Below are 19,004 nucleotides of genomic sequence, written 5' to 3' on the forward strand. Positions count from 1 at the left end.
CTGTGCGAAGCACCAGATCCGCCTGCAACGGAGTCTGTCAGACTTTCAGCCGGTTGGTTTTGGCTAGCCCCCCCCGCGACGAAGGATTGCAATGGCGGCCACAGCGTAGCTTGGTTTGAGGCTGGGTGGCTAAATGTTTGTTTCACGCTTGACACGCCATGAAAAATGGCCACAGCCGGATGGGTGAGTGTGAAAAATGAGTAACGTGGCAAACAAAGTACAAGCGAGAGTGTATATAAATACAATGGCCACAACATGCCAACCAAGTGATAAGTGGGCAAGCAATGCACAGCAGCATTGTAGCGCCGTCTGCGCCACCCGCACCACAGCCTCCACACCGCTGAGCGCGCACTTTATTTGTTTTGCTCACTCAAGCCAGTGGCTGCTTTTGACGGTCACCATAATCAGATTTTCTACGCAGCCTGTTCTACGGACATGGCTATTGTTGTTGTTGTTGTTGCCTTTTGAAATGTTTTCGTCGCTGCCAACATGCAGGAAGGATACGTTACAATGCAATTACAGTTGGGCAAGCGCAAGTTAAATACTCATTTCCTTGTTATGCCCATATTTCATAGACCAACGCGGGCTCTACGCTCTACTTGAATATATACATACGTACGTACTCCTAGGCTCCCGCATCAAGGCATGTGAAATTTGTTTAAAACAACAAAATCACTTTGTTTTAAATATAATATTCTACGTACAACATTGGTAGTAGCAAGTGATTGCCGCGGTCTGTAGATAACGGTTGCATTGCCGAGGGAAACAAGCCTAAGTCGCCAAGATAAAACTGTTGTAATTTGTTTCAGAAACTCAGTTTGGCGTGAGCAGGTGGTGTTCCTGATTGCAGCAGAGCAGTCAGCAACCTTCAAACTGTTGAGTATACAGCTCTTGTATTCTAACAAGGAAGGCCAGTGAGCGCGGAAGAGAGAGAGAGTAAGTTTTGCTGAACAAGCGCAACCAGTGTGCCTTGTAAGCTCTTCAGCAGCAGCTGTGAGGTCTAGCGCGCTCATGAGAGGGCAATCATTGTTACCATGTGTGCTAACAGCATTAGCAACGATGATGGATTGGTGGAATCTCAGTTTTTTTTATTTTCTTGATGCCATGGACGGTTTCGAGCAAGACCTTCGAAGAACTAGTCGTCGATCAGGTAGCCAAGCACACACTACTTCAAATGACAGCAGAAGAGTGTGGTAGAGGTAAAGTAATCTCGTCCCAGCCTTTAAAAGTGTTGAGTGGTACAATACCATTGACCATTCTTCCAAGGGACAGCACTACCAAAATGGTTAACTTCACCAAGAAGTTCACGGTTACCCTTGGCAGCCAGGCTGAATGGAATGTCTCCATTCTCGAGCTACTACTTCGGAAGAGTACAAGTGGTACACTGATGGCTCGAAAACGTCGGGGAGAATCGGTTCAGATCGCACCAAAGTCTCCATACCCATGAAAAGTTTTCCAAATATTTTTCAGGTAGAAGATTTTGCCTGTAAAGAGTAACCAACTGCACCTCCTTTGGATATCCGCTAAAAAGGTAGAGCCGGGAACGAACTGGCTGATAAACTTGAAGCTGCTCCGCAAGGAAGAAGGAGTAGGTAGAGAAAGGTATTGGCAACAACTACATGGTATGCGGCATGCCAAGTTGCTAATGGAGAAGTATAACCTGAGGAGGTTTAAATATGCAATCAACATCCATAGTAATAATCTAAGACTACTGGTCCCGATTTTCACCACTGCAAGCTGAAGAAGCACTTACACAACATGAGCCTATGTTCTGCGTAAATTGCCAGTTCTGCGACAGGGAGCCTGAAACACGAGAATACCTGTTAATTGACTCCACAGCAGTCTTCAGGCGCAAGTTCAAGGATCTTTGAACTATGTTTCTAAAAAGGGATGACATCGCTTCACTAGCACCCAGCAGAACATTGAATTTTATCAATATTCTGGGGCTAGGTGAGTCTTAGTGATTTAGAATAGGATACAATAGACCTAAGGTCGCGGTGTGTTCCTCGTTTATCAATCAATCAATCAACCAAGACCTTCGAAAAATGGTTTTTGGACGTGAGAAGGATTTGTCTGCTTAAAATTGACTCAAATACGAAAAACTTCAAAAAAATACACATGTATCGAAGAATTTTATTTTTTAGTATAATTGAATCTTGAAAATAATGTACTTGTAAGCATAGAATAATAAAAAAATACTTAATATTGGCAACCCTGTTCTCACCGACAATGAAATGCTGAATGACCTTTTGTGCTTCAACAGTTTATCTCCATGAAAATATGAAAATCATTTACACACTCAAAGTGTACCAAAAATATTTCTTTGATAAGCTCAGTTGCTGAATACGCTGAGAGCGCCATATGCGGAGCGTAAACTGTTTTTCCTGAGAGCACACACATTAACGGAAATAACCTACTGCTCCAGTTTTCCTGTTTTCTTTGCGGCAGCTTTATTCTTCCTCCCACGACAGCTTAAGCTGCTCAATGCAATTAAATGTAAGGCACGAAAATGACAAAGGCGCATGAAAAGAATTGTAGCGCCACTGTGACATGAATGGAAGTGCACTCAAAGTGTAGAGAAAAGTTTAACTCGTTCAATTGATGTAGAACTATATGTGTGTATATATGTATATCCTAGATTTAGAAAGGTATGAAAATAAATATAGAAATGTATAAATGTTTATATGTATGAGTGTTTGTATTTTGTACATTATTTATAAATTTTTTTGTATTTTTTTTGTAATGAAAACTCAAATTTGGCATTTTTAGTTTATTGCAGCGAAAATATATTAAAGTTACTCATACGCTGTGTTGGTCCATAATAGCTGAAAAGCCAAAGTGCTCGTTTAAGATATATGTAGTATAAAATTTTTGGACTCTTGTTAAGAAATGTGTAAGGAAACTAATATTCATCTTTATTATGTAGAAGAGGAAATTTGTAATTATTACTTATACGCCCTGGTGGTCCATCGAAATTATTTACTTCATATAAGTCATAGGCATGGTTATGAACGTACATGTTTCTGCCAATCGAACTAAGAATAATCTATAAAATTAAGCCGGCTTTCATCACATTTGACTTTTTAGCTTCCTTTGTTTTGATTCCACTAGTTTAAGGCTTTTAGTTTCCAACCCAACCTAAGAATTTTAAATTTTCCCGTCGCAAAGCCCAAATTTCCATAAAACTCTAAGTTTAATCGGCTACTCATTACTACTAGCAACTCCATATTTAACTATTATACTTCTTTGCTGTAACTGAGCCAACTTTTAATCATATTTCCAAATCCTCAACACCAATGCTAACCAAATTGAATTTGACATCAAATCCAGCCAACCACTAAATACTAACAATACTACATGTGTGTGTCGCCGCTGCATGGCTTTAGTGACCAGTAAATAACTGTCACCGAGAGCAACAACAACAACAAATTAACAAAACTAACCAGCTTTGCTGTGAGCCACACAAAGCAAACAACTTCGCATCCGCTGTCTCAATCCAATGGCCAACAGGAGAATTTACAACAACTACTAGCATATGCAGCGGTTATTTTGGCTAACACCTATGCGCCACACATCCACAACACTTACACATGACATACAAGCGCTTACCCATATGTTTGCTCATGTAAATATTTTAGCGTTCGCAGCTTTGTGCCCAGTTTGTATGCTGCGGTCACGGTGTGTAGCTCGATTAGCTGCTGTCAAGTGCAATGCAGCTTATATATGGTTTATAGTTTCAAAAATAGTGGTACTTGTAAAAATAGCAGTAATATTTTTGAACAGAATAAATAAGTATGTAATTACACAAGCAAGTTTAAACTGAAATTTTAACCTCCATTCATAGTAAAGTTCAGTAACTCAAACTTTAAACCACATTTTGGAACTCAACTATATTCATAGATAAATCTACCGTAAAGAAAACCCACTGGATGATCCTAAGTGAAGTTGTTCGAGATAGCAGGCACTCTAAAAATATCAACTAAAGGTTTCACGAATATTTGGGTATGAGAAAGCTCTGTGTAAAGTAAGTGCCAACGACGAGTTGATGATTCGGAGCAGTATTTGGGGATCTTCAACTATAATAAACCCCAGTTTTTGCATCAATATTAGACAATGGATGACATATGGTCCAAACATTTCACTCAAAAGTCCAATCGACAGTCATCCAAATGGACTGCATACGATGAAGCCGCTTCAAAGCATGGAAAAACGCGACAGTCGACTGGCAAGCTTATGGCGTCTGTATTTAGAGATGCGCACCTTACTACCTTAAAAAAAAGGACCATCAACAGCGACTATTGCAAAGAGTTATTGGAACATTTGAGGTATGAAATCACCAAAAGGCGGCTGTATTTTAAGAAAAAGAAAACACAGTTTAAACAAGACAAGGCACCGTGTCACAAGTCAGTGAGAATGATGGCGAAAATCTACGAATTGGGCTTCGAACTGATTCCTCATTCACCTTATACTCCAGATCTTGCCCTCAGGTTTCAAAAGAATGCTCGCTAGGAAGATATATTCGTCAAATGAATAGGTGATCGCCAAAAATGAGACCAAATTATAAGCAAAAGACACATCGTACTCTACAAAAATGGTAAACATGAGAAACAATGGTAAACTGGAGGGTCGCTTTAATCAGTTTATCAACCTTGAATTGAACTAAGTTGAATATAAAAAAACGAGTTCTGCCAAAAAAAAAAATTACAATGGAAGTCCAGGGGCTTTTCAATTGTTAGGTATGCCAGCTATTAGAAACATACAAATGTATACATATATGTACCAAAAATTGCACTTCTGGCTTACTTTTCAATTAAAGAATTTTCTTCAAAAGCTGAAGTTGCAAAGATCTCTTTCTTTATTAACTATTTGCGTACGTTAATGTTTCTCTCAGTTGATTTCTTGCCTTCTGTTTAATCATGGATAATTCAATAGCATTAATAATTAAGATTAAAATATTATTTTTTATATAGAGAACCTAGAACTTATGTAGTTTAGAAATTTTTTCTGTTGAAATATTATTGCCACTTATGTACATATATATCTTTATTTCCATCTAAAACAAAGATTAATGAACCATTAACATTAGTTTTACGTGGTAATTACAAAGTTTAACCAGCCAATTAAAAGAGCCTTATTTTATTATTCTTTTTTTTTGCAATTCCGACTAAATAAACAACAATATCGAAGAAAAAACAACAACAATAAATCAGCAAAAAACACACATATGTAAATTACTCGATTAGCGCGCATTAAGTTAACATTAAACTCACATCACAAAAACAATAAATCTTTTAGGATACATCTGCATACATACATATAGTATGCGTTTTAGTTTATCGTATGCTTCGGACCGTAACATATGTTAAATGTTGTTTGTTTACTTTCTGTCTACTTTTACTTTTATGAGCATTTATTTATTACGTTTCCAACAAACTGAGTTACATATAAAACAAACGGGAAAGCATAATTTATTTGGCTTCCAGTATTTCTATGCGCTTTTAAATGAAAATAAACAAGAGCATAATTAATTGCCAGCTGAAAGCAGATGTGCTGTTAGCTAATTATTTAACAATTGCCATAAAAAGTTTGCTTACTTTCAAAGAAAAATGGCAATGCAAGGTGACTTGAAGTGTTTCATTTTCTTTCGATCTTCCAATAAGTAAATAATTCGATTCAGACTATAGCGACTATAGTTTTTGAGTTTGTTATAATTTCTGTGAGAGCATAAGGCTTCACTCAAATGGAAATCCTAGCATAGTTTATTGCTGTCTTAGAAGCCATGAATTTTTACAGCTTCCCAACTGAACTGAGTGTACTTTTTTATACCCTAACAGAGTTATTTCATAACATAATCAACACATAAGAATTAGAGTTACATGTATGAAAGAAGGATAGTCAGCTCACTATTTAAGTTTGTTGCTCAAACTAGTTGCCAAATAGTATACAACTAGTTGTTTTAACCACCGGCCATGTAAAGTTCTCTTCACTTATACATTCACACATAACACACAACACAATTTCTATTGAATTCATAAGGGAAGAAAGCTTAACAAGTGGTTGCTTATTGCTAAGAATTTACACTCATCAAAAATATATATAAATTGCGAGCAAAATATTCAACAATTGCACAACGACAACAATAAGCTCTACACAAAAACAACAGCAAACTGCAGCTGATGTACTGAAGTGCTGAGCTGAATGTCTGAAAATGTTAAGGTTAATCAGCTACACGGGAATTGTGCAAGTCCGAGGTCAAACTTGAGCAACAAATAAAGCCAAGGATTAGTTGGACAACAGTTGCATATGAGCGCCGCATTGACGTTGTAGACAGGGCAATTTGCGCATGTAAAGGCACATTATGCATACACATCATTAGGTATGAGCAGTCGCACATAGACACACACGTACTTATATATACATATAGACACACATCCTCAGTCATTGCATTGCTGGTGCTTATTTTGCTTGCAGTGCACTGCCAGCGATTTGAAGCGCTCAACTGTAAGCACTTCTGACATCTTCCTCGCCCACAACCGCTGCACGTCTACCCGAATTCGTTTTTACCATACTTACGTTTGAGTTTGCATTCGCATTCCGCTTTTATATGCTAAATGCAGAAGATTGATTTATGCACTGCTTGAAGAAGATTTATGGTGAATTTAATGGAGTAGGTAAACGGAGCGCTGTTTGCATTAAGCAAGAATGATATTGGCAAGCATTATTGCAGTTGGAAATTGTGTTTACATTTGCATTTTCATTGGCTAGTTGAGATAATTCTCTTGATAAAGTTTATTTTAATATATGTATGTACACCTAAGAGGAATGTGAGAAGCGATGGCAATGTAAACGTGTGGAACTGGTTCGTGGCTACTGTATGCTAGGTCGTTGATAGATATTTTCTAATGGGATCTGCATATTTTTGTTGATCTGCGGTCTGATATACTATATATACACTAACACTACTATAACAGTTTGGGTTAAAATTAAGAAATCTTATAAAGAGGAGGCATTTTGAAATAATTTGGAAAGCTGTTAGTGGCAAAAAAATGAAATTTTTCTTATTATGGGGTTTCATATGTAACATAAAGCAAAAAGCATAAAGCAAGAAAAAAAGCTCCGTAGCTTCTTGAGGAGAAGTAGAACGGACAGACAGGCGTACATGTCTAAATTGGCTTAGCTAAGCGAACTTATCATTTATATATATATTTTTTTTTTACTATGAAATAATGTCTGTTCAATGAGCTATGCGCGGAAAAAAAAGTCACCAAATGACGATTGTCTTCAAAAAGGTGGCATTTGCTTAAAATTTGGCCTTCTTCAGTCTGAAAAATTCATTTTTTTTTTTTTCAAATAAAGAAGGCAGATCATTGTATGCATAACTATATACAGCATATGCATAAAAATTTTGATAGTGATTGCTTCGTTTGTCTCCAAGCAGATGGCTTGGTGGTTTTTAATAAGTTTCGTTCGAAAATTCAATTGTCGAAATATTTCTTTCTAGGTTGACACGACTGCTAGAGACATCTGTGCCACACCAACATAATCATTAGTATTTATTTAGCATAAGCTTATAAGCTTGTCTTTCTGATATACATAAAGCATATTGGGCGATTTTTACGAGGAGTGAAATTATTCAGCAAAGAACTTCCATTAATTTTTGTGTGCGGATTCAAACTTCAATTAACTGGTGATCAACACGGAAATAAAGTAAAAAAAATGGGTGCTTGAGAATGACGATTAACAGTTTGACATCTTACTGGCATCGTTCGAATATCGGTAGACCGTTTGGGCCTAAGAAAATTGAAAACATGACTGGTTCCAAAAGCATTCAATTTGTTTTGAAAAACAGTATCGCGTTAACGTGCGTGACACAATGTTTTCCAACAACCAGGATGTCATGAAATGTATTATTTGTGGCGATGAGTCTTGAATATATGCTTACTACCCGTAAACAGATGATCAGTCGGCCCAATATCGTCGGAAAGGTGAGCCGAAGCCGAAAAATAACTCAAATCAAGTCAAAAATTAAGGTTATGTTGACAGTTATTATCGACTATCGAGGTGGGGTTCACTGCGAATCCCTATCGACCGGCCAAACTGTCAACAAGGAATATTACTTGTGTATTATGCGGCGTTTGCGCAAAGCTGTTCGTAAAAAGAGGCCTGAAATATGGGCAAGCAACTCTTGGTACGATACTGCACCGTTGCATATGGCATGGATTTTTGAAATCTTGTTTTCATTTTACCTTCTTCTTCATCTTTATATTCCAAAACTTCAAAACTTCTTTTTCGACCTAAAGGCACCTAAGTTAAATAATTTATAAACTCACCATTTGGGAACCAAAATTACACAAACAATTCTTATTCACCCTTCTGGATTTAAAATTTTGCTACATTGAGCAAAGACAAAGAATTAATTTTGACCTCATTTTTTGGAGTTGAGTTATTATATTTTGAAATGTTCAAAAAAATGGAGAAACTAAATTCGGATGATTTAAAACAACATATTTTATGAAATCAAATATATGTAACACTATGAGTCGCGACTTCCCACAAATAATTACGCTCATTATAATAACGCAGACTCACACCATTATCTGCCGCAACCAAAGTGGTGGGATTATTATTGGTGCATTGTCAGCACACAATCGCTGGCAGCGCAAATATGAACATTTAATAAGTGTATGTGATTTGTTTTCTTTTTGTCAATGAAAACACTGAACACATCTGTGCTGAGTGGCTCCATAAGAGCACTAAGCGTTCAGTGGCAGAGCCAGTCAGTTTAGTGCATGTCAGTGCAATGGGAAATCCTTGACTTTGTAAACACTTGACCACTTGTTAACCAGCGGGGCGGGAACCAGATTAAAATAGCAAAAACGTAAAAGTAGAAAAAGGAAGAAGCTAAAAAGAAATAAACAAAACAGCGCTGAAGAGAGAAGCACACAGCTGACACTGAGTGAAAGCATTCAGCAATGTGCTCACTTACAATTGTAAGCATGAAGAGAGAGAGAAAGATTTAGAGAGAGTGCGATAAACAATTTCGCCAACTTGCCTGCTGTTCATGGACGTTGCGTATACGCAGTGGCTGACACACAGCACAGGCATATTTTGAAGCAATGAATGTAATTTATGTGAAATAAGAGTATGTGTGGTTGTGTCGGAAATATATATGAGTGTGTGTCTAGTATTTATGTGTACGTGAGTATTATATGTATGTGTGTATAAGACAACGGAGCCAGCAGACGGTCCAGTTTCCATTCAGTTCAGCTCGAGAGTTCAACGTCAGTAGACGTTTCAGTTAAACAGGCGCTACTGACCAACGGGCGATAAGAAAAAATTTTCAATGAAATAAAAGATATATATAAACTTGATATGTGTGAATGAGCTGAGTGATTAAATACAGTTACTTGTGGCCAGAACAAAAAATCAGCAACATAAAATTAAACGAAAAATAAGCGTCGAACGTAAAAGTCAGCTGAAGTGCAGTGATAACCCAAGTATTTGTCTGAGCAGAGCAGCCAGCGCAATTGGCTGTAGTTTAAAGCAAGAGTGTAGATACAAAAGCGAACAGTCAGCATTGAACGGTGCACAGCTGCAGGTGGAGGATGCTGAGCGCATAGCTGACTTGCTGTCTATATGAATTAATAAAATCGTGACGCTACTAACATATGCGAACTCAGACGTGAAAAAGTGATAAGAATAAAAAAAAAAATAAAGAACAATTTATTTATAAAAATAAAATTATTTTATTTGAAAAATTAAAATAAAATAAAGCAAATTTTTATTGAAAATAAACACAAGTGTCTATAACGCTGCTAAAAGTGACGTGAAAACTCAGCTAGAAAGTGCATAAATCGAAACCATTATATACAAAAAATAAATCTTTTTCATAATATATGAATATCAAAAACTAAGACGCTTCCCTAAACTAAAACACCGCAATACAATATGACCGAAGTCATTGAGCTGAACGTTGGTGGCGTACACTACACCACCGTGCTGGACACACTGCTGCAGGAGAAGTCCTCACAGCTGCACGAACTCTTCAGCAACACCGACGCACTGGTGAAGGACAACAAAGGACGCTACTTTCTGGACCGCGATGGCGTACTCTTCCGCTACATACTGGATTATTTGCGCGATAAGCAGCTCAGCCTGCCGGAGGGCTTTCGCGAGAAGCAACGCCTACAGCGCGAAGCGGAACACTTCAAATTGACCGGCATGTTGGAGTGTCTACGCAACGCCAGCGATATGCGTGCCCCCGGCTGCATCACCATCGGCTATCGCGGCAGCTTCCAGTTCGGCAAGGACGGACTGGCCGATGTGAAGTTTCGCAAACTCTCACGTATCCTGGTTTGCGGGCGTGTGGCGTTGTGTCGCGAAATTTTCGGTGATACATTGAATGAGTCACGCGATCCCGATCATGGTGGACCGGATCGTTACACATCACGCTTTTTCCTCAAGCATTGTTTCATCGAGCAGGCTTTCGATATGCTGCACGAGCGTGGCTTCCGCATGGCTGGCAGTTGTGGTTCGGGTACGGCGGGCTCGGTGGCGGAACCCAAACCGGGTGTGGACACAGAGGAGAATCGATGGAATCACTATAATGAATTTGTTTTTGTGCGCGAATAAGCAGTTGATGGTGGCCAAACAGCAGTTGTTGTTGTTGTTGTGGCGGTTGAGCAACAGTCGTCGATTTTAAGTACGCATTTTTTTAGATTGTAAGTAGCAGCGGTGTTCGCTTGTTATGTTGCATGTGTATGTGAGAGATTTGTTGGCGTGGCGACAAAGCAAGTAAAGAAAGTAGTGTGAAAGCAGCTCATCATAAAAATAAACAAAATATGCCACAAAGCTGTAAGAAAGTGATGAGAAGGCAGCGCACATAACCGCAGGCAACTCATATCCCCAAGCCATTCAACTAGTCTTCTGCAACACAACTTTGCCACAATGCGAAGCAACATGTCATTGCAAGCAATTCTCTGCGCTGCCACACACACAAATGAGCGCGTGTGTGCCATTAGCCATACTCACAGTTGTATTTTTTCCATTTTTTATTACAACTTGCAACGTGCCACACTCGTGCTAAATAACACTCAGCCTGCGGCAACTTGCTTCTACCGCCTTTAGTGGCACGGGAAGGTCAAAACATCCATATTGTACGTGGTGTAAGATAAAAAATACAGTTAATGCATGTCAAGACAAGAAATGTATTTCACTATGTATGTACACTTAACTAGTTAGGCACACGCTGACACACACACATGCAACAAATAGTATGTGTTTGCTCCGTGAAATGGACGAAATAAAAGCATAGAAGAAAACTGCGTAAATACTTACCGTAAGTAAAGTGGGAAAATGCATACATACATACATATATAGAAATATATATATAGCTAAGCGTTTGCTTATATTTATTTTAAGCACCAAAACGTGCGGCAATTAAAATAAAATATAAGATATGAGTATTTGCATGCAGATAAAGTGACATCAACTATTTCGCTTAATGACACGCATGCAAGTAATTAGCTGGCCGGCTCTATAAACTACAAAGTACTCAATGTGCTAAGCTGGCCTTTCAATTGACGTTTTTTTTATAACTAAAGCTCTGCAAATGGGCAGCAATTAAAGTTTCGAATATCAGCCTATGCTTGCAACACGTAAACACTCAAGAAGACTTGAAGCACAAGTGCTTTCCTTTTGTCATTTGCGAAATTTTTGTTGTTGTGGCAACCGTTTAATGTGTTATAAAACCAAAAGAGATCCTGTGTGTTTGACGCACTTGGTTTACAGCCTCTGGCCACATAAAATGCAAGTTTTGATAACAAAAATAAATTTCAAGTTGGCATCTCTAGAGGCAAGAAGTGAGTTGAGGCCCTATACTCCAGTGAGTAATACAAAAAATTATGATGATAATCTTTTTTTGAATTTTAACATACAATTAACTTATGCAGGCCGAGTGGCACTTTTATCAAACTTTCAAAAAAAAATCCATGTGAATCAATGAACATTTGTTTGGTAGAATTGTTAAAAGCAGGCGATTGTAGAGTCCACCATTCTTTGTCGTTAAGCAAATGTAACTTAATCAACATTGAGCACATTGCTACTCAAGCTTACACACACTCATATCATATATTGAGTTGATTCAAAGGTTTTCGATTTGATGGTAAAAAAAACATGAAACATTGAAAAAAAACATAGATGTATGAGGTAACTAGGCAGTTGTTTGAGTATCGCTTTTTCTTAAAATGACTTCTTGTGCTTCAAGCCATGAGTATTTGACTGGCTTAGTTACGAAATATTCATATACAACTAGTTTCAGATTGCCCTTTTTTAAGTACTCTAAACTCCAGATTCTCCCACGGAACCACCGGTTTAAGTATTACTTCGTAGAAGTGATAAAACATTTAAGTCTGTATGGGACGGACTGATGGACGCCTAATCTGCTCTATATATCGCAGTTTTGTCATGATTGAGGCTGTGGCTTCGCTGACAGCTTTCCAGTTCTCATGGACTGGGATATGAATGTCGTCAAAATTTTCCACCACCACCGAGTTTCTAAGTTTTTTCCACATGCGCAGAGTTTTCAAAGCACTTTGAACACGTCGGATAATTCGAACTAATGTCGTGCTGGAATCTCTACTGGTAGTTTTTAAAACACCCATGTTCACATAGTATTTGTATTAGGTGAAAGTTCAGGTTCACATGTCGCCTGTCTATCCATCCACAAATCTACAAGTATGTTCAGTATCAGTCTGCGGGTCCACCGTTCTATGAGTGAGGTTTGCCACCGCTGCTGCCATATTGTTAAGCTTTTGACTCTCTCTTCTCTTTTGGCTCCTATAGAAGGCTCTGATAACATGTATACATGCTCGTATTCGTTACCCTGGATTTTCAACAGCATCGCTTGATATTGTTCGGAAAGCACTGATAAGTCTTACTGCCGACAGTTTGTGCAACAATTTTATACAGTCTATTAATTTAATTTAGTTAAGATCTCACACATATGATAGGCATCATTATGCTTTTCTTTAATTAATGTATTGTGTATATACATACGTGTGTACCAATCATAGTGCTATTTCTAACAGAATAAATTAAGCTAGTCTCACAAGTGGCACACATGTATTACAACTCTAAAACTATCAAGAGAATACTCGTAGGTTCATAAAATTCGTAAGTGTGTGAACTACTAAAACACTTCCAGTTGGTTAATGACCAAAGCAGTTTTGATTTCGCTTGAGTTGCTTCAGATGGCACTAACTGTAACTTTGTTTCCGCACTAGGTAATTTACATATTTATTATAGTTGGTATAGTTTTCTAGCTGAAAAGTTTTATTTGTGCACCTTTCGAGACGTCCTCAAGAAACCCTCGACTATTAGTTGCGATTGTTTTTCTATACAAAGCCGTGCATGTGATATGTTTGTAGGCTTCTACTCTTTTAACTAACTACTACAATGGTCGTTATTCGGCTCTCGTAGTTTACTTGCATATCTATCTATTAGACTGTAAGCTGCTAGCACTCCTACTAAAAGTTCTTACGAGTATATCACGCCTTTTAAGTATGAATAGTGTGCGGCCCATATTCCATAGGAAGTCGGAAATTTAATCCACCAAGACTCAACCAGAATTTCAAACAGTTTGTCGATTAAATATCTGAAAGTGGTCAGAGGCATATAAATTCTCTTTTTCATGAGTCTAGCTGTAGGTTAGCGCCTGTTTTGCATAGCTTACCTTACCAGGTACACCTTTAAGATACTGACATACTTTCTCTAGAAAATTTTGAAGTCACTTTAAGCGACATTAGTCATTTCAAAGCCGCCTGGCTAACTGTATATTGTACATGTTGCACAAAAGCTATATATTTTATTTTTGCTTTAAGCTGCCATCATATTCGGGGGAACAGAGATGACTGATATATAACTGAACTGAACTGACGTTCAAACTATCAATAGAATGGTAGAAAGCTTCGAATATTAGTGCGTTCTACTATTGAATAAATAGTTTGAGTTTATGGTAACCTAACAATGGGTTACCATTAATTCTTGCGCTGTCGCTACCCGAAAAGATCTACTAGTAAGCTCTTCGCTTTCAATTATTTTAGCTGTTTCTAGTTGTAAAGGTTCTAACTGGTCATTACTACATCCGTATTCATGTGGTAATCTGAGTACCTTATCGAATGCCATTTGTAGATGCTGTTTGAAAGAAAATTAAATAAAAATATCTCAACAACCTTTTATACAAAAAACAGTCTTAAGTTGTCAACTTATTTACCTTTGCAGAAGCTACATATACATAACTTTCGTGAAACATTCAAATAAGCAAGTAATCATTTTTTGCATTCAATGCAAAATTGGATTCTTTTGTTAAATTAAACTTTTAAAAATTTAATTTTTTTAAATGAAAATAATAATTAATTAAAAAAGTTTATTAATTTAAATTTATAAAAAAATTTTTGAATTAAAATTTTAATTAATTTAAAATTAAAACAAAATTAATGACTTAAAAATTTTTAATTTATTTGAAATTAAAAAAAATTAATGAATAAAAAATTTTAAATTTATTTGAAATTAAAAAAAAATTAAGTAAAAATTTTAGGTAATTTAAAATTAAAAAAAATTAATGAATAAAAATTTTTTAATTTATTTGAAATTAAAAAAAAAAAAATTAAGTAAAAATTTTAAATAATTTAAAATAATTTAAAATTAAAAAAAAAATTAATGAATAAAAAATTTTAAATTTATTTGAAATTAAAAAAAAAATTAATTAAAAAATTGTAATTAATTTAAAATTAAAAAATTAATTGTGAATACTGCACCTAGCTTAATGTATGTACATATGTATGCATTTCTCACTAAGCTTACTTTTCCAAAAAACTAGGCGTATTGACGAACATAACACGACTGTTTGCGACACTTTGTAAACGAATGCCAAATATTTAAAACGAAATGAAAGTAGCAAATTATATCATTTATAGGAGGGTAGAAAATAAAATTGCAACCAAACTAATGCAAATAAAACTATGTTGATATAAAATAAATGAAATACAAGTATTGAACTAATATTAGTACGGGTCTTAGCATTTAATTAAAGAAAACAAAAAAAAATACAAAAACAAAAATACTAAAATTAAGTAAAAATGATTTTAAATTGAATTGGAGCTGCAGCAAATTTATGCAAAAATATGGCAATGCGACATAAATTTGCGCTTGTGGCCGATTTGGGAAAATAAATGGCGAACCAAAATAGCGTAGAATAAATTTATGTAATGAAAACCCATACAAATGTAATGCAAATACAACAAAAGTATAAAAATGGTAAAAGAATTTAATGAGAATGCAAATTGAAAAGCAAAATAGAAAAACACTATTAATTTCAATGTGCATAATACAACAACAAACCATAAATTTGAGCAAACACAAAGCGATATTAGCTGGCGCAAATATTTGAAGAAATATTTGTGCGAATTGAAATTTGTAATGGCAAATGTAATGTATTATACTTATTATTATTAGTAGCGTATTTGATAAAGCATTGACTACAAACACAACAACAAATAATAGGTAAAAAAGCACAGTAGAAATGACGAAAGTAATAATAGACAAATATTTGGCGAAATAGATATGGCAAAATACGGCTATTTAGAGCTGTAATGCAAAGCAAATAATTAAAATCCACGCTAATGATAGCAAGCGATAGCGAGCAAGCAGACAGTCGAAAAAGAAGCGCGGCAATTTACAAATGAAAGCGAAATTGTTTGGAGAAATTTTGTGCTTAATTGAAATAAAATGTAGCAAACGTGCTTTGTGAGAGGCGCTGACTGCGGACAGCCGAGCGACTGGCGTTAAGGCCACAAAATAGCCAACAAACAATCACCACTAGATAATGGAACTCTAACAACACCACCAACAAAAGCAGCACTAATGAAGAAAAACACAAAATAAAAAAAAAGAGTAAGAATAAATAATTACAAAACAAATACAACAAAATCCAACAAACACCCACCTTCTATTCAACGCGTTCTATTCAGTTCTCTCCAATTTCTACGCGCTGTGTATTTGTGTGAGCAACTAAAGCCCGACTACCACACCGAATTGTAATGAAATGTTGGTGTTGCTTGCGGCCAGCACAAATACCACGAAAACAAAAACAAGTACAACAAAAATTACAAAAACAAGTTTAACAAAAATTAGAATAACAAGAACAACAAAAACTACAAAAACAACAGAAACAAATACAAAAACAAAAATAACAAAAACAAAAACAAGAGTAAGACAAAAACAACCAGTAGCAAGTTGCGTAATTCATTTTTGAAAGCATCATTTGGAATGTGGCAACTTTTCACATTTATTAAATGGTTGCCGAAGTACACCGACACAAGTTGCCATGACTATTGTGTATGTGTGTGCCATGACTATTACATATATGCGTGTATGTTTGAGAATAGCACAACGCATATGTGTTTAGCTAAGCTTAAAATGAAATGTCAGAGGGCGCACAAAAACTATAAAAGTTCATTTTCCCCAAAAAGAGTTACTGAAAAAGTTTCCAAAAATATTTTATGGTTTGCTTGCAGTTACGGGAAATGTCGCAAGAAAAAATATTTCATGATTGATGGCTGTTCCCAACTCCCTTCGGCACCTACTGCCATAATTCACGCACCTTTTCGTTGACTTTTTAAATTGAACGCTTACGTTGCCCGCGAGCGGCACAAGCCGGCGTGAGGTACACGTACGAAATACAAACATATTTTTGATTTGTGATCGTTGCTTATGCTTTGGGTAAATACCCATCAATCATAAATTTGCGCATATGCTATTCAACAATTCTAATCGCTGCTTCGCCGTTGCCGTTTGCATTGTATGAGTGATAGTTTTTTGGTTTCCAGGCGAATGAACATTGAACGGTGGGCTTGCGGTGACAAAAACAAACAATTAGAATGCTGAAAAAATATATGAAAACACGTATATGTTTTTAAATTAAAAACTGATTTGGTGGCCAATGCTCAACGCACTTTTCAGTTTGCTTTAAAAGTGTGACACGGCGTATGAGTAACATATTTGTTACCTTCACTCAGTAATGAGTTCTAATTTAAAAATGATTAGAAATATCATACGCAAAGTTTGATTTGATAGTAAATTTCATATCGACAAGAAAATAGAAAATAATTTTAAGCCAGAAAGCAAGTTCGGCGCAAGATTTTTCAAAAATTCACTACTTTCTTAAGGAAAATACACAGCTCAAAAGCAAAATTTATAATGTTTTATTTGTGAAATAGCTCGTGGATATTACTTTCTGTTAGAAAATATTTTATTAAAGGGTGTTTTAGCAATCTTGAATATATATGTGTGTGTTCTTATGGAAAGCATAATTTTTTTTTTAAATTTAGGTAACATTTTTTAAGCTATTCTATAAATTTTTTTTTTGGAAATTTGAGGAAAATTAAATTTTTTGAGCTATTTTATCAAATGTTTTTTTTTTTAGAAATTTGCAAAAAAAAATATTTTTTTAAATTTTTGGCATATTTGTGGAACAGTATCACAACTTCAAGACTTCAAATGGAAAAAATTTTAGAAACGTTCTCATATTTAATTTGCATTAAGCTTGTCCAACTGATTTATATAATATTTTCTGTGGCATTCTATGGTCGACATAATGTAAATGATTTTGTGATAAAAAATTAATGCATTTGACAACTTTTCAAAGCCAAACTATGGTCTGTTGAGCATTAGCATAAGTTAAAAACAAATTTTAAAAGTACGAGCGAGGATGAATAATTTCACATAATGCGCGCTGATAACATTTAAAAATTTCAGTTGAAAAAAATAAATTTTGAGTCAGAAAATTCATTTTCTTTAATAACTTCAACACATTTTTTAAATTTTCCGTTATTATTAATATTTCTAGTTTCATAAAAGAGGGTAAAAAAGTCTATGTACAGTGAAACCTCTTATAAGCGGACACCTTGGGAAGCAGGTTTTCTGTCCAGTTAACCGCTCATGCAACAAAACCGGCCAATGTGCACGATTAATGGAGATTGTCGCTTAAAAGAGTGTCCGCTTAATAGAGCGGTCGTTTAATATATAGATCGTCCGTCTAATAGAGCTTTCACTTTTTAATTTTTTTACGAAATTCTTTATGCTAAAATAATATATTCCAAATGATGTCAAAAATATGATTATACAGCCCAGTAAACAGGAAACCTATGCTTCCCGATATAATAAAAGAACTAACAAAAAACTACAGACAAAAGATTTTTCTCTCTTCCGAATTATTTACATATACACAATTTCAGCCTTTATTTACCTTTAATTTGTAAACTGAATAATAACAACATACATCCAAAAAAAACTTACATATATTATCCAAATTAAAAGGTAGTTTTCCTACATAAAAAATACCAACACACGTACAAACTAATAGCAACACAAAAAAGTATAAAAATAAACTAAGCAAAAATCGAAATACAAAATATACTTAAACAAAACTATGCTAACTAAAAAAATATATAAAAGGTAACCTAAACCAAACAAACAAAACAAACACTATGGAACGACGACAAATATTGTTATTGTATGGGTAAGGGAAGAGACGACAAGCGCTAAATAAGAATTTTCAAGTCTATTTTCGTGAGAAATATAAAAAAGCGATGTAAACAAAGAAATGTGCTTAAACGAAGCTACAAAAAATATCCACAAAGCAGATATTTAGATACTTATTTATGTTTACTGTAAAACTTCAAAGTCAAACTACAAAATGTAAACTAATTCTTGACAGATGTCAAATAAAATATTAAGAAAATTGATAAAACTACAAATAAAAGGAGAAAAATTAAAATAAACCAAAATTTGTTGAGTAAAATTTGTTTAAGAAAGAATTTATGAGGACAATTTTGAATATGTGAGAAGGCCATATTAAAAGATGGATTTGGAATACACATTGGACATTACTTTTTTATCAAGTGAATTCGAATTTAGCATTTTTAGTATTAGCCTGTATTAACCGC

The 19,004-nt window shown here is 35.4% G+C and overlaps 1 protein-coding gene across 1 annotated transcript; it reads left to right on the plus strand.

Moving 5' to 3' along the window:
• The first annotated feature begins 9,263 nt into the window (after positions 1 to 9,263).
• Positions 9,264 to 13,290, plus strand: LOC105234147 (BTB/POZ domain-containing protein KCTD12). The gene has a single exon (XM_011216425.4). The coding sequence runs from the start codon at positions 9,949 to 9,951 to the stop codon at positions 10,630 to 10,632; it is 684 nt and encodes a 227-aa protein (XP_011214727.1). The 5' UTR covers positions 9,264 to 9,948; the 3' UTR covers positions 10,633 to 13,290.
• The last annotated feature ends 5,714 nt before the right edge of the window (positions 13,291 to 19,004 follow it).

This window comes from Bactrocera dorsalis, chromosome 2 (genome assembly GCF_023373825.1).
Source record: "Bactrocera dorsalis isolate Fly_Bdor chromosome 2, ASM2337382v1, whole genome shotgun sequence".
In the NCBI taxonomy this organism is placed as follows: Eukaryota; Metazoa; Arthropoda; class Insecta; order Diptera; family Tephritidae; genus Bactrocera; species Bactrocera dorsalis.